This window comes from Paramisgurnus dabryanus, chromosome 3 (assembly GCF_030506205.2).
Source record: "Paramisgurnus dabryanus chromosome 3, PD_genome_1.1, whole genome shotgun sequence".
NCBI lineage: Eukaryota > Metazoa > Chordata > Actinopteri > Cypriniformes > Cobitidae > Paramisgurnus > Paramisgurnus dabryanus.
Genome location: NC_133339.1, coordinates 20,211,924 through 20,236,791, shown reverse-complemented (window position 1 = coordinate 20,236,791; position 24,868 = coordinate 20,211,924). Strand labels below are relative to the sequence as shown.

The 24,868-nt window shown below is 38.9% G+C and overlaps 1 protein-coding gene across 2 annotated transcripts; it reads right to left on the bottom strand.

Annotated features, from left to right (window-relative positions):
• Window positions 1-10,573: 10,573 nt before the first annotated feature.
• On the bottom strand, window positions 10,574-22,325 carry casc3 (casc3 exon junction complex subunit). 2 transcript variants are annotated; one of them, XM_065252771.2, is made up of 13 exons: window positions 22,105-22,325; window positions 21,442-21,466; window positions 21,257-21,312; window positions 18,908-19,099; window positions 18,522-18,709; window positions 15,762-15,938; window positions 14,764-15,593; window positions 14,590-14,651; window positions 14,333-14,441; window positions 13,538-13,654; window positions 13,170-13,375; window positions 12,864-12,986; window positions 10,574-12,002 (listed from the first exon to the last, which is right to left on the bottom strand). In XM_065252771.2, exons 1-13 carry the CDS (start codon window positions 22,288-22,290, stop codon window positions 11,964-11,966), a joined length of 2,310 nt encoding a protein of 769 aa, XP_065108843.1. In that variant the 5' UTR covers window positions 22,291-22,325; the 3' UTR covers window positions 10,574-11,963. The 2 variants fall into 2 exon arrangements, with proteins under 2 accessions (XP_065108843.1, XP_065108845.1); XM_065252773.2 differs by having other exon boundaries at window positions 18,522-18,670; window positions 22,105-22,324.
• Between the last annotated feature and the right edge of the window lie 2,543 nt (window positions 22,326-24,868).

Genomic DNA, 24,868 nt, shown 5'->3' with positions numbered 1-24,868 from the left:
CTCTCGCTCGCTCGCGCTCTCTCTCTCTCTCCCCGCCTCCTCTGCAGCTGAGCGCGTGTTTTCTGTGGTGTCAAGATATATTGCTCAATTGCTTTAAATAGCAGCAATTGCAGTTGATCAAGAATCTGCGTGAGAAATGAAAAGCAATTCATAGGAACAACTCCAGCGTTATGAATGTGTCATTCATCAGTCAATTATTAAAATATAATTTATCAGAGAATGTTTTTATTTTTTATTTACGATTATGTTTATATAAACCTTTAACGATATGAGTCTAGACCCAGGGGTCTCCAACCTGAGGTGCCCGCCAAAGCACATTCGATTAATAGTCTCAATTGTAATATTTAATTATTACATATTTTTTATATTAGCTTGGTTTATATATAGTAAAATAAAATCAACAATTAAAACAAAAAAGTTTTGAGTAGACTACAGTATCAAAAAGTAGCCCTCCAGATTGTTTTATCAATTGTGGTAGCCCTTGCTCATAAAAAGGTTGGAGACCCCTGGTCGAGACATATCAGTTAAAAATATTATGCACACTGTAAGCAGCCCACGTTACAAAAACTTACATTTTTAAGTTTAAACGACTTGAATTTACAGTTAAACTTTTTTGACTGAGTACACTCTAAGAAAGGATGTGTTAATTTTACCACATTGTTTTGTGTTAAACTATTTAACACATTATTTGTTATTTTAACACATTATGTGTCATTTCGTGTTGATTTTGTGTTCAAATAAATGAAATGGACAACACGGTGTTAAAACAACACAAAGTGCGTTAAGATTGTTAGATGTGTTGTCCTTAACTAGAAACAAAATGTGTTCATTTAACAAGTTCATTTTAAGAGAGTAGTTGCATAGTACAAATAATAAAAAATTAAATTGAAATAACTTAAGCTAATTTAACTTCATTTTTATAATTTATAGCAACTCCTTAGTCAAGAACGTTGAAATGAACTGCAAATTCAAGTTGAATAAACATAAAGTGCAAACAAGAATTTTTTTTTACAGTGCATGTGTTTTCTGTTTTTAGGAGACAACAAAATTTGTATAAATTCTCTTAATAAAAATGCACAAACTAGAACCAACTATATTAAACAAATGGAGAAGGGTTGGCTCTTTAAAAAACATAAAATATTTATTTTACTTAAATTACGGTGTGCACATTTATAAGGAAAACACCGTTATAACTTAATTCAAGACCTTGGATATTTATATCTGAGATATGGTTAAACTTCATTTTATAATGGTAAGGTTGACATTTGCATAGGATTGCTCATATAACAAAAATTGTAGGCTTATATTGCTAAAATTCTTAGCATTCTTACAGTTCCAGTTATTATATTTTTCTGGTAATGATGCATGCCTTCAGACATCTTTTATATTTTTCTCACCGTTTTGTTGTATCAGTAACTGAAGCTAAGATATATTGATGAAAGTTAGAGTCAATAAAACAAAAATGAACAGCAATAATTCAATACAAGCAAGAAAAATCCATAAGAAAATGTTTTATTTAGCTAAACTAGGATAAACTCAGTGAACAGTAAACAAATACTGTATCCCAAGCAACAAAATTCATTAAGGAATAGTCTGAGACGTTTGAACCGTGAACTCTAAGCTGTATCGATTACAGCTGGCATGCGTCTTGTTATCCATAAGGTCTAGTGTAGACCTACTTGCCAAATGTATGCCAGCATTTTAAAGCTGGTTTCAAATAGCCCAGCTGGAAAGCTCAGTAAATGCTTATCTTCTACATAACCATGCCACTGCTCAGTCCCACAAACACTGCATTTAAGCATCTTTAATCAAAGGCAGTAATTAGTAGGCACATGCCGACAGGCCAAGGATTGAAAAGATGCAAGTCTATAGGGTAAGGCGCTTTATCTGTCATCAGTGTTAGGTTACATCTGACAGTCCATGCTTGGTGTCTTGTTCCAACATCTGTCAGGAAACATAATCCCAAGACACCTATGAATGGTAAATACTAGATCTGGTTGCTGTCAGGCACTATGTCGGGCACTTCATTGAATACGTAATTATGCAGATATGTGGATCTTTTTAATAGACTAATGAGTGAGGATCAAATATCAAGTTATTTCGAAAAAAAAAAATATGTGTGACCCTGGACCATTAAGGCAGGGTGCATGATCTCTGAAAGCCAAAGTTGACATTTGAACCTAAACAAACACGCCCCAAAGTTGTTTCCCTGATAAGTCTCTTAATTCTTAATTTCCTGTCATCTAATCAAATTAACTTTTTAAATTACTTTTGAAAGCCTATAAAAGGAATGGATCCTGATCAGCATCAGCCTAATGGCCCCAGACAAACCTATTTGACTGTGGTGAGAGCTTTTTCCATGCATCGTATGTGATATTTCCACTTTCTATGATGACATGACAGAGACAACCCAGCTGGGTTACACTTGGTAAAATACACACTAATGTGTAGAGCTTGACAGTGCGTGATTTCCTTCTCTCAGCCACATTTCGCAAAGCTCAAAACTGCAAGCTGTAAAAAATTGCTATGGTATAAATTTAGCTCTGCGTCAGTAGAGGTCCTCCTTGTCACCATGGAAATGAGAGTGAAAGCATGCAGTGTAGAGGTGGAAGTCACACATTGTGCAGACTGCTGCAATCACCCACCGATCACAGAACTAACATAACACCCCCACAAATCATTACACTTCATCCACTTCTCTTTTATAGTTAGACTTCTAGTTTAGTGGCATCCCCTGCTCCTCCCTTCACAGGTCACTCCAAATGCTATGGTTTTTGTGGTCTCTATGGGGAAGTTCATTGCATTAGAGGGACACTGTCAAATTTGGATGTGGGTGTATGTTTAAAGAAGGATGCGGTCAAGTGTTGGTCATACCCTTTAGTCATACGACCTTCAGACTTAATTTCAACATGCACATCGTATGACTCCATCCTCTTCACAACATTAGACGTAAATGCTTGTAAGTGCGTCACATGGCTATATAATGTAATCAGTTTTCTCAACAAGCAAATTTGAGACGTAATGACCCCAAAAATGAATGAACTAAAGCCAGATGAGGCCCCACAACTAGGACTGACATGGGTGATTCCCACGAAATCCAGATTAAGAAGGTGTCCCGCATCAGAATTTTTAACTATTATTTTTAGAGATTAAAAAATATTTCCTATAAAATTATTTACATTTTTAAGATTATCATTATAAAAAATATCATTACCGCAACATGATATTACATTAAATATATGCATTTACAAACTCATCTTTTGGTAATGAGAACTAAAATGTTGTCTAGGTATACTTTGACAAACAAAATTACAACTTTTATCTGGAAAGCAAAAATAAGAACTGCTTACCCGGTAGCCATATTGAGAGTCACAGTCAATTATGTCCCTTCCCACAATTTTTTTTTAAATGTTAGTTCCTTGAGGGCTTAAACAATGATTGAAAATTGTTGCGGAGGATGAGAAAATTGGTCTTGGACACATTTATATTCCTTATTATTGTCTCTACATTTACCAATGATCACCAAATACCATACGTTTCTTTACTGTAAATGTTTATAGTATAACATGCACTGAAGCTTTTTATTTTTTAGATTTTTTTAATTATAAATTTTCCATGTCAAAGAACTTCAATCCAGTCATGGACACGTTGCTGTAATGAAAAATGTTCCCCTTAAATGTGGAAAAAACAACAACATTGGTTTGTATGATCTCATTTGAAATCATGTGCAAAATAGTACATGAAGTGATGTTGTAACTGTATGCTTCTTATTTTGATACTCTTACTTTGCGTTTACTTTTTTATCAAAATGTTTCATGACACCTCATAAGTCTAATTTCGTGAGAATCACCCGCATAAGTGTGACCCAGTCTGTGAAAAGCCAAAAAAAGCTCATTATACTAACCACATAATGTAAAGAACATTCTGTGAAAATACAATCTTGAAATCTTTTATATTGACTAAGGTCATGTCAAAGATTAAAATTAAAGTGAAATTCGAAATGGTCCTAATCTCATACCCAGATAATGAGACTTTAGCCTGGATTTCACAGACAGGTTCACATATATTAAATATTTTCTTTATCTCAATCCCAAAAGCTAATATTGCGAATACAGAGCTAATATAATCCAATAGAAGCACCACGGCTCTTTAACAAAAGAGAAAGAAGTCATTACCATATTAATTCCACACGCATATTTGTCTTTGTAATGAATACGACTCTCTAATATATTCGCCTGGCAGTGTAGCCCACCAGTCCTTATGGATACAAAAACCCACCCACCAACATCAGATGATGGATGACCTCAAGAGCCTAACACACTTGCCCTGGAGTGAGGAGAGCAGAGCTCACATCTGCGATGACTCATTAACCCCCCTACTCTGTCACAATGCCATGTGCCATGTGCTTTTGTACACAACACACACGAATATAAGTGCACGCAGTCACCACGTTATGTCATTCTTCTTCGTCAACACCCTGTAATGTATTGTACGGAAGAAAATACAACAAAGAGCTAATGTTCTGAGACGCACACCCTACTAATCTCACAATAAACAATAGACTCATCAAACCCTCCAATGAAATGGGAATCCCTTAGAATTCACACGTTTCAATATAGTTGCTCTTTTATGTGCACACACAAACAGAGGCTTAGATAAATGTTTTGGGCTCCTGGAGTGCAACATTAGTTAAGTATGTGTGGACCTTATGTGTTTTTCTCATAAGGAGATTATCTTTAACTCATTAAACAGACCCACTTTCCAGCACCATGATACACAATAACGCTGTTCCCCTCCCTGGCACCCCAAACTCATCATAAGTTAATCGGTTGGAAAGCTGTTTGTCTTACTCCCGCACAGTCGCCCTCCTCCCTGTCAATCTGGGAGATTAAGATGCTAATGTGACCCCATGAAGAGCGTTTTCAGAAACACTTTATGGGATTATATTTCCCGGTGATCCTTGGGTTTATAGCATAATTTAGCTCGCTGTCATTTAGGAAGTGTTACTAAATAATGTTGGATGTCTTAATGTTATACAATATGTGACCCTGGACCACAAAACCAGCTATAAGTTTAAAATCATTTTAAAAAGCTGAATAAATAGGCTTTCTAGTGATGTATGGTTTGTTAGGATAGGACAATATTTGGCCGGGATGCAACTATTTGAAAATCTGGAATCTGAGGGTGAAAAAGATCTAAATATTGAGAAAAGTCCATAACAACACATTACTAATAATAAACAGTTGTGATATATTTACAGTACAGATTTTTACTTAACATCCTAATGATTCTTGGCCTAAAAAAAACGATAATTTTGACCCATACGATTGCTACTATATACCCTGGTGACTTGTTGTCGAGGGTCACATATGATAAGATCTATAAACACCATAAAGATAACTTTCACTGAGAGGTAGATAAACATACAACCTGAAAAACAGTTCAAAATAAGGCTTTATGATAGTGCTGACGAAATAGGCTTTAAGTATAAGGTATAAAAATAAGATTCAGAATATTACACTGTAAAAAAATTCCGTAGAAATTGCAGCTGGGTTGCCGGTAATTTACCGTAGATTTAAATTTATGTTTTTTTACTGGCAACATTTTGTTCAAAGTTAAATGAACATTTAACATTTACAAGTCTTTGTCTTCACAGAGTAAAACTAAAAAACAGCATCAAGCAAAACAATCTGGGAAACAAAATCTGAAGCAAAAAACAGAAAAAGGTTGATGATGATTTCTGGTTCCCAGAATGCTTTGCATGAGGCTGTTATTGTATAGTTTTATTCTGTAAAGATAAAGACTTGTTAATATTTAAAATTTATTTAACTTTGAACAAACTCTTGCCAGTAAATAACATAAATTTAAATCTACGGTAAATTACTGGCAACCCAGCTGCAATACCATTGTAGTTTCTACGGATTTTTTTTTTTTACAGTGTATAGATGGAAAAAGATCAACTTTTTTCTTACACATCAAAAGATTCACCCGCCCTTGAACTCACATGAGATGCATTCAGGTTGAAGTCATTTCCGTGGCTGTGCTATCACACCTTTGTGCATTGTTCAGCTGTAAAAAGAAAGTGAGAAAAAGACAATAGCGAAGAAAAAGACGACAATCAATTACACGGAAATGACAGCGTATGGGTTTCTGACGACTGAGTCACTTTTGGTGAGTTTGTGCGAGGGAGACAATGTGTGAATGATAATACACACACATCTTATTATGCAAGCGCATTATTTGTTTCAATGCACGGATGCTTAGAAACAGCTCCCATGAATCATGCAAAAGTCTAGTGACACCCACAAAAACACAAACACGCGGCCTAGGCAGGGGGATGGGGACACAAAATCACCCTTAGAAAACATGGGGCTTTGTTTGGTTACTGTCCTTTTGCAAAGATGCCACGGGAAAGGCCCCACCTCAGCGATGAGCACCCCTGACACACACAACAATGGATGAGAGTGGGGACGCTGTTAAATATGCAGAGGTCGCCGACAAGAAGCATTAAAAATGCATTGGTGACTAAGGCCCTAAAAGATCACTCGCTAACCATGCGAACTGAGAGAGTTATCTAATACAAACATTTTCAGGAACTTCAAAATCTGACTCATAGTCTGGGGTCAGTATCGCTTGTAAACAAAAGCACATCTAGAGCTAAATGAGAAACTTTCTATAGAGTCTTCCCTTGGCTTGCAATAAAAAATATGTTTGCTTAAAAATAAATGTACTCTATTCAAAATGTCTTTTAGTTTGGAATAACATAAAGATGAGTAAATAACAGTTGCGGGTCATAACATGAGGCACAAATTCAAAATAAGTGTTCGGAGTGTCATGCGTGTTGCTCGTGTTTTCAAAATATGTGTTTGTTGCGTCATGTGAATCATGTGCATAATGTGTTTTGTCAAAATAAGTGCCTGCTGCACACGCGTCAAAACCGTTTATGATAAAAGAGACGCTCACGTTCACAAAATACACGCAAGACACTCCCTTAACAATAAACTTTGATTACGCATGAGATTATGCGAGTATCTGTCAAATGCGAGCGTCTCTTTTATCATAAACCCTTTAGATTTTGATTAAACACGTGATGCACATAAGTTCACTCAACCCGCCGAACACATATTTTGAAATGGCGAACAACACACATGACGGGCTACATACATGTTGTGACGAACTTCGCATCATGCGCGCTCGAAAAAAGAAGTAGTCACCGGCCGCCACTGGTAAATAAAGACTGTGTAGTTTGCATGCAATGTAAATTGCGTTAGATAAAAGTGTCTGCCAACTACATATGTAAATTGTGTTTTTTCTTACAAATCTGTATCTGATAATTCCTCAAAACTGATTTACATTTGGTGCATGCAGATATAAAGATATCAGAATGGAGACGTTTGCAGTGCAGAAGAGAATCGCATCTATATGCTAAGTGCCTTGGTGAATGTCTCTTTTTTTTGTGTTTAGCTCATGACATCTTGGAATGAGTCTGGGCTCGTGGCTCTTAAAAAATCTCTTGACGTGCGTCAGGTTTCAGCAGGTCATCCGCGGCCTGGAGCCATAAATCACGTCGCGCTTCGGTGATCTGAGATGCCACGAACAAACAAACCCACCCACGTGATCTGCATCCTTCACGTGCCATGGAAAAAAGCATCGCTGCGCAGTACCCATATCACTCAGCTTGCAAATACATAAAGGCTTATTGTCTGGCTGAAAACCATGACAAGGTCCTAAAAAGGGGACCCTCGTGTTAGGACCTGGGGCCCAGTTGCATTCGGCTAGTCTGTACAAGTCTGGTGGTCCTGGGAGAAAGAATGAGAGATAAATTCCATGCATAACGGATGAGAGATGATGTCAGCAGGAAAGATGTGAATTTGAAAGAGTGGCAGATAAACAGAAGATAGCGAAGACCTGAGGGAACAAGCAACTTTATATATATGTTGAGAAGACATCTATAATATCAAAGAACTAGATTTCACAAACACACACACATATATGAAATTGTGAGTGGTACTTGCTTCATCATCTTAAGGGTGTTGTGGGTGGTTGGCATGGGCGTTTGTGCATTAGCTAAGTGACTCTGAGCGTTGCTATGGTTACTAGGGTCACCTAGGTGGTTGCGTGCTGGCCTACATTTGCAAAAAGTCTGTGTGACATTTTGATACTTGAGTCTGGGCTCTAACTTGAGTGAACTAAGATTTCAAACAACGACAATCCCCCGACTTCCTCTTTAAAGGGGACATATCGTGAAAATGCGATTTTTTCTATGTTTAAGTGCTATAATTGGGTCCCCAGTGCTTTTATCAATCTAGAAAATGTGAAAAAGAACAACTCAGTAAATTCGTTTTGGTAACCCATTCTCTGCAAGCATGTGAAAAAATAGGTCATTGAAATTTGGCTTCCCTTGTGATGTCAGAAGGGGATAATAGCCCCCCTTAATCTGCACTATCCAACCACAGCACGGTCATTTAGTGCAGAGATCAACTCATTTGGTTATTGTGCGTTTTCCACCAGTAAGATCATCGTTTACATATACAGATGTATTGACAATGTATCAAATAGTGCTGCTGCAGAGTGCACACTTTGCTGAAAAAGTTCATGACCTTAAAAGACCAAGTGTGACATAAGATTAACACTCTTGATAAAGTAACGGGTTGCTGTATTCTTAGAGTTCAAGAGAAGTCCAAACTTCACACGTTTAATAATTTAAAATGTTCAAAACCAGCCTAAAGATTTAATGCATCTATTGTTAGGACTTGGCTGTTGTTCAACTGGTAGAGCAAGGCACATACAAGTTTTTTTTTACTTTATGGATCCAGCTTGCATTTTTATTTGTGCATTCAGAAAACGCTTTAATCAAACACATTTTATTAATATGCTTGTTCACTGGAAATCAAACCCAATTGAGCTATAGGATAATCTCATTTTATTCAGCAAAAAATAATAACCATTAAAATCATTTTACTAAAATTGTAGCTTGTGTAAAGGCATTCATATCTAAGCACAAATGTATATTTGTCTGGAAAACGATTCTAAGCATTAACTTTTATTTACGAACACTATTGTTTTTCTGTTTTATGTGAACATGGCTATTATTATGACTTGTGGGTAGTCAATAAATAAAGTTTTGTAAACACTTAGCGCACCCTAGTGGACATTCAGAGATATCTCTGCAATAAATTCAGTCACTCTGCAAGCTAGGGCCACACAATTTGTTTAATCTTAAAGATTTTCAGAATCTGAAAAACCACAAAGAAATCTACGACTTACCAGTTTTGTTTCTGTAGTCAGTGTGTGGATTGCCGCCATGTGGTCAACATAGCATAGCACACAACACATCTTCAAATTCCCGTTCACAAACAAACGCGAATCTTCATGGAGAACACAGGAAATTTCGCCATGTCCCTCGTGGTCAAACGTGACTTGACAGTAAAGAAATACGACGGGCATACATTTTATTAATTCTGTGTACTGCTTACATTTCTGATGTACAACTCACTTTGGACTGTGCCTGCTAAGCCATGACTGGTTATGTCAATCAACTACTTGCTTTCTGATTGGGTATCGTTTTGTTTCACGTGATAATCTACAGCATGCGTGTGTCCTCGAGGTTTTTCCCCACACAATAGGATTTATGGTCGTATAATTATCCAACATGCAATTGGAATGACTCTGACGTAGTTCCGAGGTGATTCAAATCCTCTTAACACACTGCATGTGCATCACAGGAATCTAATAAGACAATCGGTTCAACCAGGAAGACGATGGATATAGATATGTAAATTAGATGTAGCCTTGGCAGTTCATTGGAACCTATGATTGGAACGAATGCGTCAAATAGAGCCGCCATCTTGAAGTAGGGAGCCCCTCCTCTTTAATGCATCGGCGTCAAAGTAGGCAAAGGTGTAACGGAAATAAAATCACTTAAAACTGTCATGAATGCGATTTTCCAGGAGGTTTTTGTATTTAGCATTGAGAAATGTAAAGTTTTGATATTAACAAAATCTACATTTTAAATATAATGCATAGTGCTAGTAGGCCTAACATCAATACACAGAACAAAAGTCGGCAAAAAAAATTTCTTGGACAACAACAAACACACAGATAGTAGGGCAACAGTTTACTTCCTGTGACTATTGACATGGACACGACTGTTCCTCCCGCTTCTGAAATACAGGCTGTAAGTTAACTCCTGTCAGCATTGCATTGCGACTGAATCTTTCAAACATGGTAAGGAGCGTGACATTTACGGCTAACGTCAGAGGTATTCAGACCAATCACAACGCTTTTTAGATCAGTGAGCTTTGTACAAAATCATAGCGTTTGAGAGCAGGACATATTGTATTATACCACATACACAAAAAAGGTGCCCTTTAAGACTCATACCTGGTGACGTTGTATAAAAGAGTTCTTGTAGCTTCCCTTGTAATGAACTGCATTAGCAGCGCAAAGGCTGTGGGTTCGAATCCCATGGAAAACTGATTATTTGAATGCACTGTAGTGTCTGCTAAATACATATATGATGCACAATTGAGCTTCAAGAAGTGTTTAAATTTGCAAAAAACAGTCAACTAGAGACGTTTGATTCAGTTTAATTTTTATCTCCTGACACTGCTCCACAAAACATTCGCAAAAATTAACACTTCCAACATTTTTTTCAAACAACTAGGAAACATACAAGCCCTCACAGTGTTGTCAGGTCTAATCAAACAAAACGGATATGTCAAATCAAGGAGTTCATTAAGGCATAGAAAGTAATACATCATCTTCTAATAGTTTGTATTAGCCATGTCTACACACTTGAAACAACTTATCAGTTATACTGTTAGTTTTTCTGTAACAATCATAAAGGGAACAATTGAAAAAGATGCATCCATTGCACTACCACAGTGGGGCAAAGAATAACAGCGCACAGCCAAAGTCCCCATCTATAAAATCATGCATGCCTGTACAGTGTGCCTAAAAGTATACAATTGCAATCATCAGAATCTATTAAAATGAAGAGGGAAAAATTACTTGCAATGAAATACTTAGAAATAAACCAGAGGCTGTATCCCTGTTTATAATAATAACAGTATTTCATAGTAATTTAGTATTTTAGTTTAGTATTTCTCCATAAACCACTGGCTTTAATATACTTTAATAGTATGTACACTTACAATAGAAAGCTTTTAAGCAGTTACATTGTCAAGTAGGTCGGTATCTGACAGATTGATAAATTTACAGTATTGAATTCAACACAGTACAATGTCAAGAATACGAGGGCCAACCGGACAGAAAGGAAACCAAGGTTAAGGTTTTCGGCCTCCTAACTGAGGCCTAGCACCAATCACAATGGGTAAAGCAGTCAGAATGGCACAGCACCCCTAAACTGGACAAACGTGTAAAATGAACGTATGGATTCAATTACAGAAAAATGCATCTTTGCAGTTGTAGGCGATTACGCATAGCCCACAGCACTGACCCCATAGTATCTTGCAAATACATGAATCCATTTGAAGCATGACATGGATCTAGACTATAACTTAAACTGAAATCCTGGGTTTGAGACTTAAAAGAAAATGCAAGATCCATGACAAACATAATCAAATTCTCATCGTTAATTTTCTAAACGGAGATACAAAACATCTATACCGCTTGTGGTTTTGGATGAAGGCATTTCGAAGTCCAGCAGTCTTGTACGATTTCAGTCAGTCTGACAAGAGACGGCAAGGATGCAAGATTTATATCGTGGAGAAAAAATGTCTGCCTGCTTATTTCACTCACAGGCAAACAGATATCAACACTTTACTGGTTAAAAAACACAACACAAACAACCTGCACACCAGGACCATGGTTGAAGGGTGAATCCAAGCAAGGCATAAGTGAAAAAAATAAGAAAAAAAGATACTCCATTTAAAACCAAAAGAGTGAATTCAATTTATACAAAAATGGTCCTGACACACAGCCGCCTTGTTTCGTGTAAGCTAGGAGCGAATCTCCTCAGCTGGATTTCTGCTCTGGTCCTGGTTGATAAGAGAGACCGAGAGATACAAACCTCCATTAATAATAAAACACTATTAATATTGTATGAAAAACCTGATTGTAATACAAAAATACATTTAAGTTTATTAAAGGGACACTCCACTTTTTTTTGAAAATAGGTTTATTTTTCAGCTCCTCTAGAGTTAAACATTTGAGTTTTACCATTTTGGAAACCATTCAGCTGATCTCCGGGTCTGGCGCTAGCACTTTTAGCATAGCTTAGCATAATCCATTGAATCTGATTAGACCATTAGCATCACACACAAAAATAAGCAAAGAGTTTCAATATTTTTCCTTTTTAAAACTTGACTCTTCTGTAGTTACATTGGGTACCAAGACTGACGGAAAATTAAAAGTTGCAATTTTCTAGGCAGATATGGCTAGGAACTATACTCTCATTCCAGCGTAATAAACAAGGACCTATGCTGCCGTAACATGGCTGCAGCAGTGTAGTGATATTATGCAGCGCCTGAAAATAGTCCCCTTGGTTTACGATCAATAGCTGGGGACTATTTTCGGGCACTGTGTAATATCGTTGCACCTGCTGCAGCAATGTTACGGCAGCAAAGTCTTTGATTATAACGCTGAAAACTTAAAACTCTTTGGGTTTTTAGTGTGATGCTAATGGACTAATCAGATTCAATGGATTGTGCTAAGCTATGCTAAAAGTGGTACCGCCAGACCCGGACATCAGCTGAATGAATTGCAAAATGTTAAAACTTAATTGTTTAACTCTAGGGGACTTGGAAAATAAGCCTATTTTCAAAAAAAAATTGAGTGGCCCTTTAAAGTTGACACTTAATTGTATTGCAAAAATAACTGAAACTTTGATATGGGTTTACCTCAGGAGGTGGAGGTCTGACAGTAACAGGATGAGAAGACCGCCGGGGTGGGGAGCGTTTGGGCTGAGCTTGCTGATGAACCGTGTCATAGTACGTCACCCCACCAAAGACCTGCGACTGTGCCTGCACACAAAACAGCAGGCATGTGTTAAGTTTTCCATAGCCATACTTTTGTTTACAACAACTGGTGTGGTGCTTTTTACAGCTTTAAATTAGACAGGAAGACATGTAAAGCATCCAACAACAGTGGTCTTTTTGTCATTTAGTGGAGGGGTTAGAGATGCATCTTAATTGAAAAAGGCTCACCTGGGGGTTGGGGTACATTGGAGGTAGTGTTGCTCCAGCGGGATATGGGTAGTTGGTGTTCCCGAAGGTCATGACACCTGGAGGGGGATAGAAGGGTGGGGGTAGAAGCTGCTGTGGAGGCGGTTGCCCGGGTGACATAGATACGGGTGGAGCAGCATAAAGAGCCGGATTGGGCATGGGTCCTCCTGATTGGTGCGGATGTAAGGCTGAAATACAACGCACTGGTTGTTATATACAGCTCCAAACATTCATAGGTTTCATCGTGAAATAAGAAATCTACACTTTTGGTAAAATTAATAGACAAAGCAAAGAATGTGTGTGAATTGCCTGCAAAACAAACTGAGAAATAAAGCAGATGTCTTTTTTACCTGGGTGTCCAGGGTGAGTGGGGTGCGGCATGTGGATCTCGGGCTGAACAAGCATGCCTTGAGGGGGGAGGGCTGCTGGGTTGTCCCCATGTGCGTAGATTGGTCCCTGGAAAGACACTGTAGAAACATCTTGTATTGAATCACACTGTATGTTTATTTAATTTTTCTTAACATATCCAAGCATTTCTCCACTTTTTTGAAAAGATGCTTATTTTTCAGCTCCCCTAGAGTTAAACATTTGATTTTTACAGTTTTGAAATCCATTCAGCTGATCTCCGAGTCTGGGGCTAGCATTTTTAGCATAGCTTAGCACATTCAATTGAATCCAATTAAACCATTAGCAATAGCATCGCACAAAAAAATAACCAAAGAGTTTCGATATTTTTCCTATTTAAAACTTGGCTCTTCTGTAGTAACTTTGTGTACCAAGACCAACAGAAAATTAAAAGTTGTGCTTTTCTAGGCTAGGAACTATACTCTCATTCTGGTGTAATAATCAAGGACTTTGCTGCCGAGCCTGCCGTAACATGGCTAAAGCAGGCGTAGTGATATTACGCCCTGCCTGAAAATAGTCCCCTTAGTTACTTTCAATAACAGGGGACTATTTTCGGGCAGTGCATATCAGCACTACGCCTGCTGCAGCTGAATGGATTTCAAATGGTAAGAATCAAAGGTTTAACTCTATGGGAGCTGGAAAATTAGTATATTTTTTTAAGTGGAGTGTTCCTTTAAGAAACATGCAATACAACCGTACTACAACTGCCCCCTATTGGTCAAAAGCAGAGCTACACTCACTGGGTTCATAATAATGACCCTCCATGACTCCTATGTGCATGGGCGCAGGTTCGGGAACCGGCCTCTGACGCTGTGATGAATACCGCTTTGCCCGGCCACCACCGACACCCTGATTGATTGAAAACAAAAAGTTGTACTTTACATTTTGAATTTTTATCTGCTGTTCAAGCAGAGGGACAATTTTACCACATTAAGATGATCCGCTTTCCTAAATGTATATTTTGTACATAATTACTGATCTTAATAAGTTTACTCACCATTTCCTCCATGTTTCCATATTGTGGAGGGCCTCCACCCATGTGCATTGAACCACGGATTCCTGCAAGGGACACAAGGCTGGAAATGTAAATCCACTCCCTATAAAATCTACAGTATGATTTAGATTTACAGAATTAAGAATATGAGGGAAAAATGTACAGTGAAAGAATTACCCCTCATCTCAGCCTGTAGGTAGGAGGGTGGGCTCTGGGCCCAGTTCTGTCCCGTCAGGCTAAGACGGGCCAGGTCTTGGTCAAGCCCTGTCAGTCCACCTTGCGTTCCCGTGTCGCTCTGCTCCTGCCACGACTCGCCCTTCGCCGATGTTGCCGCTTGCTGCACCGTCGATGAAGAATCATCCAAGGACGCCTGCTTGCTGAGGTCAGACGGCCGAGTTCGTGTCGCCCTCCGTGCAAGCGAGTACGATTTTTTCTCCACTTGTCTCTCTTGAGGAGGAGACGATTCTCGCATTTGTCCTGCCGCACTGCTTCCTTCCGCCACCGCTCCTGGCTCCTGTTTCCGTGGCGATGGGACCCTATCTCTTTCAGTCTTGTAGTGATGAGCGGTGTATGTAGTTGTTGCCAGTGGAATTTCACCCTCCTCATCTTCCTCACTTTGAATGTCTTCCACCAGCAGATCCTGGCTACGATCAGCATAGGTGGAGTAACTGCCCCGGCCCTTAAGCCTCGGGCCCCTCTCACCCTCCCCAGGATGAGTCCGCACACCCCGACCCGGCGGGCCGTCCAGACCCGGTTTCGGGTATCCTCGACCTTCTGTCCTGTGCGGGGCCGATGGGGCTCGATTGCTGTGGAAACTACGCAGAGGGGGCTGAGTTGAGGTTCGTCCAGTGGTTCTGGAAGCCGCGGGGGGAGCAGTGGATGACCCTGACTGTAGGGGAACAGGCCGAGGGGCATTGCGATGGCCAGGAGGGGGGCCCTGCCACGTGGTACGAACAGACCTTTCGCCGTCACGTTGGCGCCTAGGCTCTCGATTGGGCGAACCATGTCTGCAATAAACGAAAAACATGTGGAATGTTCGTTTTTCAAAGGCTGAGCAATTACAACTGAAAATAACCTTTACGCAATATTGAGAAAACCTGGTATAATGAAATCTACGGCACACTCTTACTACCAAACCACAAAGAGCAAACAGATAAAAGGACCCAACATCTCACCTGGGTTTTCGAGAACGGTACGATCGTCCTTCACTTGGTCCCGTGCCATTGCGTATGTCATAACCGTAAAGAGAAATAAGCTCTTCGCGGGATTTTGGTGCCTGCTCATCTTCATGAAACTTGTCATGTTCCCAACGACCTTCGTCCTTCCACAACTTCCTGTGCCTGCCTTTAGGCCTAATGACAGATGGATGGATAAAAATAACAACGAGACAAAAATAAGGTATCCACACAAACACGAGTTTAAGAACAAATATGACAAATTGTATAAGAAACAAACTCTGACTCTTTAAATTAACTGGGAAACTATTTTCTTTCTTGTATAAGGCAAAAAAGTCAAGCACAAGGATTAGTCCATTTTTTTTTTTTTTAAATCCAGAAAATTTACTCACCATCATGTCATGCAAACTGTTGATGTCTTTCTTTGTTCAGTCGAGAAGAAATTATGTTTTTTGAGGAAAACATTCCAGGATTTTTCTATTTAAATGGACTTAAATGGACCCCAATACTTAACAGTTTTAATGCAGTTTAAAATTGCAATTTCAAAAGGACTCTAAACGATCCCAAACGAGGCATAACTTTCTTATCTAGCAAAACGATTGTCATTTTTGACAAGAAAAATTAAAAATATGCACTTTTACGTAATTGCGTAATGACATAGAAAGGTCCTGTGTTACATATATGTAGGGCCCTATAATTTCCGCTATCACGGAATCGGCAAATTAACACGGAATCTAGTGTTAACGCGGAATTTTACATATTTTGAATACATTTCTGTTTTTGTGTGGGAGAAGAATGTATGTCTGGGGGAAATGCAGACCGGGGGAAGTATATCTGGGTGACACACCCCCTCCCGTCATTTCAGACCCCCTCCAAAACACTGAAACCATGGCGAAGCGGCTCTCCACGACTCTGCTTTCATCAGCGAAAAAAATTATAAATTCGACGCTAAGCACTAAGTCCGAGCAGTTCCCACATGACTTATGTAATCGGAGTACTGTTATTTTGTAAGTTTTGTCAACATTCTGTTCACTGTGAGCACAAAGATACATGCACTCTCTCATCCACATCGGTCTCACTGCACCCATCTCACGTGCACGCGCTCTCGCATCTGTCCGAAGTCCGAACACAAATCCTCATGTATTTGTTCAGTTTTATGCATTTCAAGCGAGCTGAGGCAAACTAACTATCCCTCGCATTTAAAATATAATCATCTGCATCATGGCGCCGCTCTCTGACTCGGTCTCTCTTTCGCTCGCACATGCAAAGAGCTGCGCGCTCATGCTGTCAGATCACTCCTGTGTATGTTTGTAAAGTTACATTTACATTTACATTTAGTCATTTAGCAGACGCTTTTGTCCAAAGCGACTTACAAGTGAGGTAAACAATAGAAGCAATTATGGCAACATAAGAACAGCAATACATAAGTGCACTGGAAATAGTCTCATCAAGTCCAACACAATATACATAGCCAAGGGTATGTTAGTTTTTTTTTTTTTTTTTTTTAGATAAAGAGGAAGGTAAATAGAGAAAGAGAAGGTAACTAAATAAAGATAGTAAATCTGTAATTAGGAAGTTAGGTAATGATGGAAGAGATGGGTTTTTAGCCGAGTCTTAAAGACAGCTACAGTGTCAGCTGATCGTGTCACGACCGGCAGATCATTCCACAGTTGTGGGACAGTTCCTGAGAAGGTACGCGTTAGTGTTTTCTTCCCTTTTTGAGATGGTACCACAAGTCTTCGCTCGGTGGCAGAGCGCAGTGATCGAGAGGATACATAAGGCTCTATAAGCAAGCGAAGGTAAGGGGGTGCTGACCCAGTGATGGTTTTAAAGGCCAGGAGCAGAGCCTTAAAGTTATATGCATTTCAAGCATATGGATTAAAATATGGATCGCGTTCCGCTAGACTGATGTTTTTAAGGCACTTCTGAAGGCACCACTGCTTGACACCTTGTTGTAGCTTTCTGCAATAACACTAAACAATGCATTGAATTGAGTTGTGTTTGTGTGTGTAAATGCATGTTTTACAGTCATTAAGTAATTGTGTGATCACATTTTCCCCCAAATCATTTACATTTTAATCATAAACAAAAACAGTACTAAAAACAGACAAAAAACAGTAAAGGGTAAAAAAAAATTCCCAAAAATTAAAACGGATACAACGGAATTTGGGAAAAAATAAAACTGATTTTATAGGGCCCTATATATGAAACGCACATTTACGGACCATTTTAAACAATAAACTGACACAAAGACATTAATTGGTATCACTCGACATACAACAACATCAGAACGGTCCTCTTTTTCCACACTGGGGCGTAGTTTCGCTTTGAGTCCTCTTTGACCTCTGGACGTGATGACGTATTGCGTGAGGTCGCGCTGGCGCGTCACAGGACCGGAGATAGACGAGAAGTTGTGGTTTAAAAGTGCATATTTTTTATTTTTCTTGTCAAAAATGTTTCGCTAGATAAGACCCTTATGCCTCGTTTGGGATTGTTCAGAGTCCTTTGAAACTCCGTTGAAAAAACTGTTAAGTGTTGAGTTAAGTGTTGGGGTCCATTAAAGTTCATTAAAATGAGAAAAATCCTGGAATGTTTTCCTCAAAAAACTGTTTCTTTTCGAATTAACAAAAAAAGACATCAACATTTTGGATGACATGGTGGCGAGTAAATCATCTGGATTTTTTTTCAAGAAAATTGACTAATCCTTTAAAACTAGATAATATGATCATTTGTTTCGTGAATAACGTAGAACATTTTTACCTCTCTTCTTCTTGAGTCTGACCTCTGACATCATGCTCAAAAAAGAGCCCTTTTCGAGGGATGTATGCTGGATTCTTCCTGTCTTCATCATCGTCCAGCTTCTGGCTGCCTTTACTGTCCGATTTATTCTCAGGGTCCTCTGTGCTTTCCTGTAAACATTTAGGGCCGGTCTCAAGCTTAGTTTCGGCCTAAAAAGGATTTACAATTAAGAACACCATTGGCAGTATAACTCAGCATCACCTCAGTCCTTGAATTTTGGCCAACTGGCTTTAAATCTGTCAAAAGACCTGTTTTAATGACTTCCATTCACACAAAATAAACCCAGATGGTGAATCTAGAACGACTCTAGAAAGACTTTAAAAATTAATGAATCTTTAACCTCATACCTGTCCATCACCACTCTGCCTCTCTCCGGCTAGATTTTCCTTCTCGTCCGCTTTACCTTCCTTCATCCCTCCATCGCTTTCTTCGGCCTCCAGCTCCTCCACAGGGGCGTCCACAGCAGGTTTGGGTTCTGCAGCAGGCCGTGAAGCCTCTTCTGTGCTAAAATGCTCACCCTCCTCCTCTTCCTCACCTCCCTGGTATACACAGATACAACATATTAATGATTCGGTTCAAAAGACAGGACTGCTTACACGTTACATGTTAATAGAGTCTTATGGGGAAAGAGCAGCCATGCATTTTAAAAATGACAGTAAGTTCACCCCCCAAAAAATGAAAATTGTGTCATTATTTTCTAACCCACAGGTGGTTCCAGACCTGTATAATATTTTTTGTTCTGCTGAACACAAATATATTTGTAATAAAGCAGGAAAAGAAGCATCATTGACATCCATAGTAGGATGAATACTACTATGGAAAAAAATCAAAATATCTTCCTTGGTGTTTCGAACAAAGAAATGTATACAGGTTTATAACAGCATTCGGGCGAGTAATTATCATAAAATTTATTTTTGGGTGAACTCTGTCTTTAAGGTACCAATCAATACACGACAATTTTTTCAAAAACCCCAAAGCTCAAAATTTATCAAACATTCCCATTTATAAAGATACCAGGATTGTAAAAATCCATTGAGGATTGAGAAAGTTATGATTTTTAATATTAGAAATCAGAGGAAAAGTTACATATGGATGTCATAGAAGGTGTGCGACCCAAATGTTTTTGCTTGTAACTTTCTCATTTCATCAGATATTTGCATGAAATTTTAACAGACGGTAGTTCTTTTAAATTAAATCACGAACATTTACTGTTTCGTTGGAATTGGCCATTTAGTTGGAATTAGTTTGTCATAATCAGACCCATGGTTTTTAGAACAATGCCTGTAGTTCTGACAGGACGTTCGCTTATCTACCACCACAAACATGACTACCAAATTCTGCGGTTCATTTAAATACCTTCTCCTTCCTAGTACAAAGATAAAAGATATACATTTTGTCAAACCTACTTTTCAGTTGTGCCCAGTGTCTGGCGGGAGCACACCGACCGGTTGAAAGTGACACAAATTTTCAAACATTTGCTGTAAAATAAAAACACCTCAGGAGGGCCGAAAGCTCAAAATATCAAATGCTTCCAGTGGTTCTTCTTCACATACTTATTGAAGTATTTAGTAAAAAAAAATACTACAACCATGCGGGCGAGAAGTGGATATTGCATGACATGCCCGTGATATCAGCATTACTACAATACATTTAAACCAGAACAGGAGCACAGATTTAAACAAGCTTATTCCATCATCAAACACAAATCCATCATGGGACCAATAATTATATCAATGTGTGTATAAGCAGCAAGTGAATAAAACATTAAAATGTACTTCATCGCTATTTATTTAGGCTGGGCAGAGCGCATCTTTTAACTCATCTTATCTACACAGCTAACAAGTAGCTCAATCCACGGAAAGCTGTGTGAATATAATGGAGCATAAACTACTGACATTTTTACAGTCACACAGCAGATATCAACCAGCCCTAACACCAAACTTAAATTTACAGACTTTCACCAGTCATCCCTGTCCGGGTAACTCTTTAAAAATCCATTCTGCGCAATAAAACCTTGAGGAGGGCCAAGGCGTGCTTGTTCTGGAAGTAAATCTGAACCGTGGAGATGCTGGAGAAACGGTTGCTAGGACACCACCAGACAAAGCAGAACGTCAGAATTAAAGTTCAGAGGTACAACCACATTCAGCTCCCTTCTGTTATCTCACATCCAATGAACCGCAGGCTACAAAACAGGAACTAATACCCCTTAATTACCTGACAATATGCCTTGCAATCATCAAAATGCTACTTGCATAAGAAGAGCAACAGACGTCTGATTGGTGCATCGCATCTACTAAAATTAGACGAGGACCACAGATGCACTAACAGCATGGGGCTCGGTTCTGGCAGTACTCAATTTAATAATTCGTGATAAAACAACCCAGGCATAGTTCGGGGAAAAACACACCACCTGTGCTCCCAATTCACTGGCATTTTGATCTCCACCTTTAAGTATAAAACTATTACATTTTATATTTAATCACACCATCAAATCTAAATTCACCCCAATGAACGAGAAGAGCTGATCATGGGCTTCCCATCAACCAGCCGCAATTTAAACATTTATCTCCTTTGATTTCCATTGAAGAGCCAGATAGCCCAGTCTGGACCTGCACGGATTCAGCTCAGCATTTTCTCCAACAGAACTGATTGATTTCCCAGCAAGCCCCTTAAATGCTGTTGCCATAGAGACGTACCTCGGTATGCGATTCATTCTCCTCCAGATCGGCGCTGTCATAGTCTGATAACACAGCTGAAGAGGGAGACACACACAAATCAGCCTTTAATGCAAGTCTGTTCTCATTACCAAGACAACCAAGAACTGAATGTAGTAAGACTGATAGCCCATAAACTATTTAATAGACACTAGAAATGCTCTTACCTTCACCTACGCCATCTTCACTTTCCTAAAGAGAAAAGAAGATCAGAGACTTGCAATAATACACACACATTCAGTATACACAACTCAAATAATTCCTCAATAATGTTTATTAGCTTGTGCTTATTATAACGAATGATCGGCAAGTATGATGAGAAGTATGTGCTAACATAACATCCTATTCTCTCTGCAGAATATGACAAACAAAACATTAGCAGTTTGTAAGCAAGCAGAACCACATAAAACCTAATTTTACAATGTGCAAGACAAATAAGAGACGCAACATGTGCACACTGCACAGCTGGTGGTGCCCCCATTACCAGGATTATAAACCAGAGAATTTTATTTTTCAAGCAAGAAATCTTTAGGTCAAAATATATAAAACAACACATTCATAAATGCAACATCACAGAACCACGTGATATTTTATAGTTCTGTTTACGATAGGAAGAAAAGGAAGGCTTTAGTGTGTACATGATGGCATATTTGAAATTTGTTTGGTGTGTTGGCCCTGGATGCAAACACTGACAATCCATCACACTTCTACATTTTTATCACGTCTATAATCGTTTTAAAAAGGAACTAACGATACTTTGATATGATTATTAGTCATAAAATACTTATACAGTAGGCGATCAGAATAAGAATTTTTAGTCACACACTCACACACTCCGACTCATCGTCGCTTTTGGCCACGACGCGTTCCGCTGGCGTTTCAACCGGCTCGGGATCTCTTCCGCGAGCCTTCCCGCCGGGCGATGAGGGTCTGCCGCCCTCGGAGCCCGAGGCAGACTCGTCCTCCTCCTCGCTATCCTGAGAGGCGCGCCGTCTCCGTCGCCGCCGGTCCGCCATCTTAACTCTCAAGGAAGGGAAAGCGGATCTGCGCGGGGAATTGTGGGTGCTCGTGAATGCGTCATATCCTGCCGTGCGTCAGAGGAGGCGCACGAGGAGAGCGAGGTAATTTTTTTATTATTTGATCAAATAAATGGATCTTTAATTTTATGGTCCTTATTGTTTATTTTAATATGAATGAATCTTTAATGTATTGAAAGCAAACATTTTGTTATACAATCATTTTTTAGAAGAGTTAAAGAAAGTAACTTAAGTAACATTTTGAAAACATTCACGCATTCTTTCATTTTTTTTCATTGGTTTTTATTTCTATTCAATTTTAGAAATCATGTTCCTTTTAAATGTGTTAGTAGTATTTGTTTGAATGTATTGTTATTCGTGTAATTGTTAAGCTTTCAATAATAAAGAAGAGTGACGTAAGCGATATTTTCGGCGCATTCATTTCTATAAATGGTGACGTAAGATGGTCGGTTTCGTTTCTTTAAAGAGAGTGACGTACAACCCCGCGGGGCATGACAAACGTAAACAAAGCGGCTCTGTCTAAATGAAAAGCTGTGTGGTCAGAGCGTGCCCGAATGTTGCAGAACTGGTTTTGCATTTTTCTTAAATATTTTATCTATATTTTTAGGTTGTATATGAAAAGTATCACGAAACTATCATGGACTTCAGTAAATTAAAATCCAGCTTTACATAGTTCTGCAGTAGCTTAACATAAAGTGGCATGGCATCTTATGCACAGAAGCCATTGGAATGTCCCACTATGTTTAGTGGCACTCCCGGTGTCAACTGGCTCATGCCAATGTGTTTAGTGGCTCGTTGAGTGGCACTTCCTGTGTCCCGTGTCTCAGGCCACTGTGGCCCTATCCCAAATGGTGGATAAGTGTTGTTGCCTTAGTCTACGAGTCCATAGGGTGTCCAATCTGTCATTTTTATGCTTCGAAGTGTGCTCATTTGCACCCTTGACGGGTCTTCTGCGAAGCCCGCACTGCTGCAGGCTCCGTGCACTTTACCAACCCAGAAGTCCTTGCGAAAGAGCAATATGGTGGCTGCGTCCGAAAACTTAGGCAGTTAACTTGTTGCCTCGCTGCCTCATGAGGCAATGACTTCGAAGGCATGAAGGCAGCTCAGAGAAACGCTTTCACACACACTTCAAAGGCAGCGTGTTTGAAATATAAACAGAGAGTGCCTTTGTGAGAACTATGCCTTGATGCCTTGGAATGCTGCCTCAGAAGGCAGCAATTTAGAGTTTTCGGACGCTGCCACTGATGGGCAACTTTTCTTCCTATGTCCGGCGTGACGCTTGAGTCTGTCCCAAAATATGACTCTGGTGCACCTTCGTGGACTCGCGTCAAGGGTCCCTAGAGTATGCACTATATGATGTTATCAAAGTGTTGGCTCTGAGCTAGATCACAAGTCCGGAGTGTGCCATTTGGGACAGGGCCTAAGTTTAGCAGCTCGATTGGCACTTCTGGTGACCAGTGGCACATGCCACTCCGTTTTGTGGCTCTGTCACGGACACAGGTCTGTAAAACGTAGGTCTGTTGGACTGAGGCGTGTGGCATTTTGTGTGTTTTATTTTAATAAAGCACAGCATTTGACTGAGCTAGTATTTTTTTATTTTACTTTTTTATGTTGTCATTCTGAACATGTAGTCTGTGAGTGGCATGATATTTATGTAACAAGTGTCAATGTGTTGTATTTAATAAAAAGTGCCATTTATAAGAAACTCACAGAATATAATATTTTCTTGTTCACCTACTATTCAAAGTATCGCATTTACACAGCATCTCTAATTGCAAACCTTTATTTGAGAAAGATGCTAATGCATGCCGATAGGTGATACTGCCTATGTTTGAATGAAAGCGATGTCATATTACATATTTTACCACTTCTCATAGATTGTTGTCCATAAATAATAAGGATTAATTAGTACAAATTATTATTCAAAAATATCACACAAAAAATTATTTTTTAGGAAGCTCAGACAGAAAAGACACTTTTTAAATGATTAAATTAAACACAGATTTAAAAAAAATTTAAATATACCACTCACAGACCATGGCTCAGACAAATACTGTGCTTTATTAAATTAAAACACTAAAAATAATATGCATTTCCATTTTAAATATTTAAGTATATTTAAGGGATCATACAATCCCTTGTTGAACAAGCGTCATGTCCTATTTGGCTCTCGATTAATTTCATGCATTTTCGGTTACCTAAAAAAACACCAGACAGTCAAAAAGCACACACAAAAAATCATTTTGTGTCACAATTAAATAAACATATAGCAGCAGAACGCACAAGTCACTCGGTAACCGGAAGTGCCACTCGACGAGCCACTAAACACAGTGGCATGAGCCAATGGAAACGCATGCCAATGGCTTTTGTGCATAAGATGCCATGCCACTTAATATTAAAACCCCTTCTCTAGTTCTGACTAAAATTTGAGCATTTTGTTTTTACTTTATCTAGCTATTTTTACTACATTAACATAAAAGTCTGTAATATCTGATATCATCGCAACAATACCAAATAAAACCAAACATTCACTAAAAACAGTCAGAAAAAAAGGATA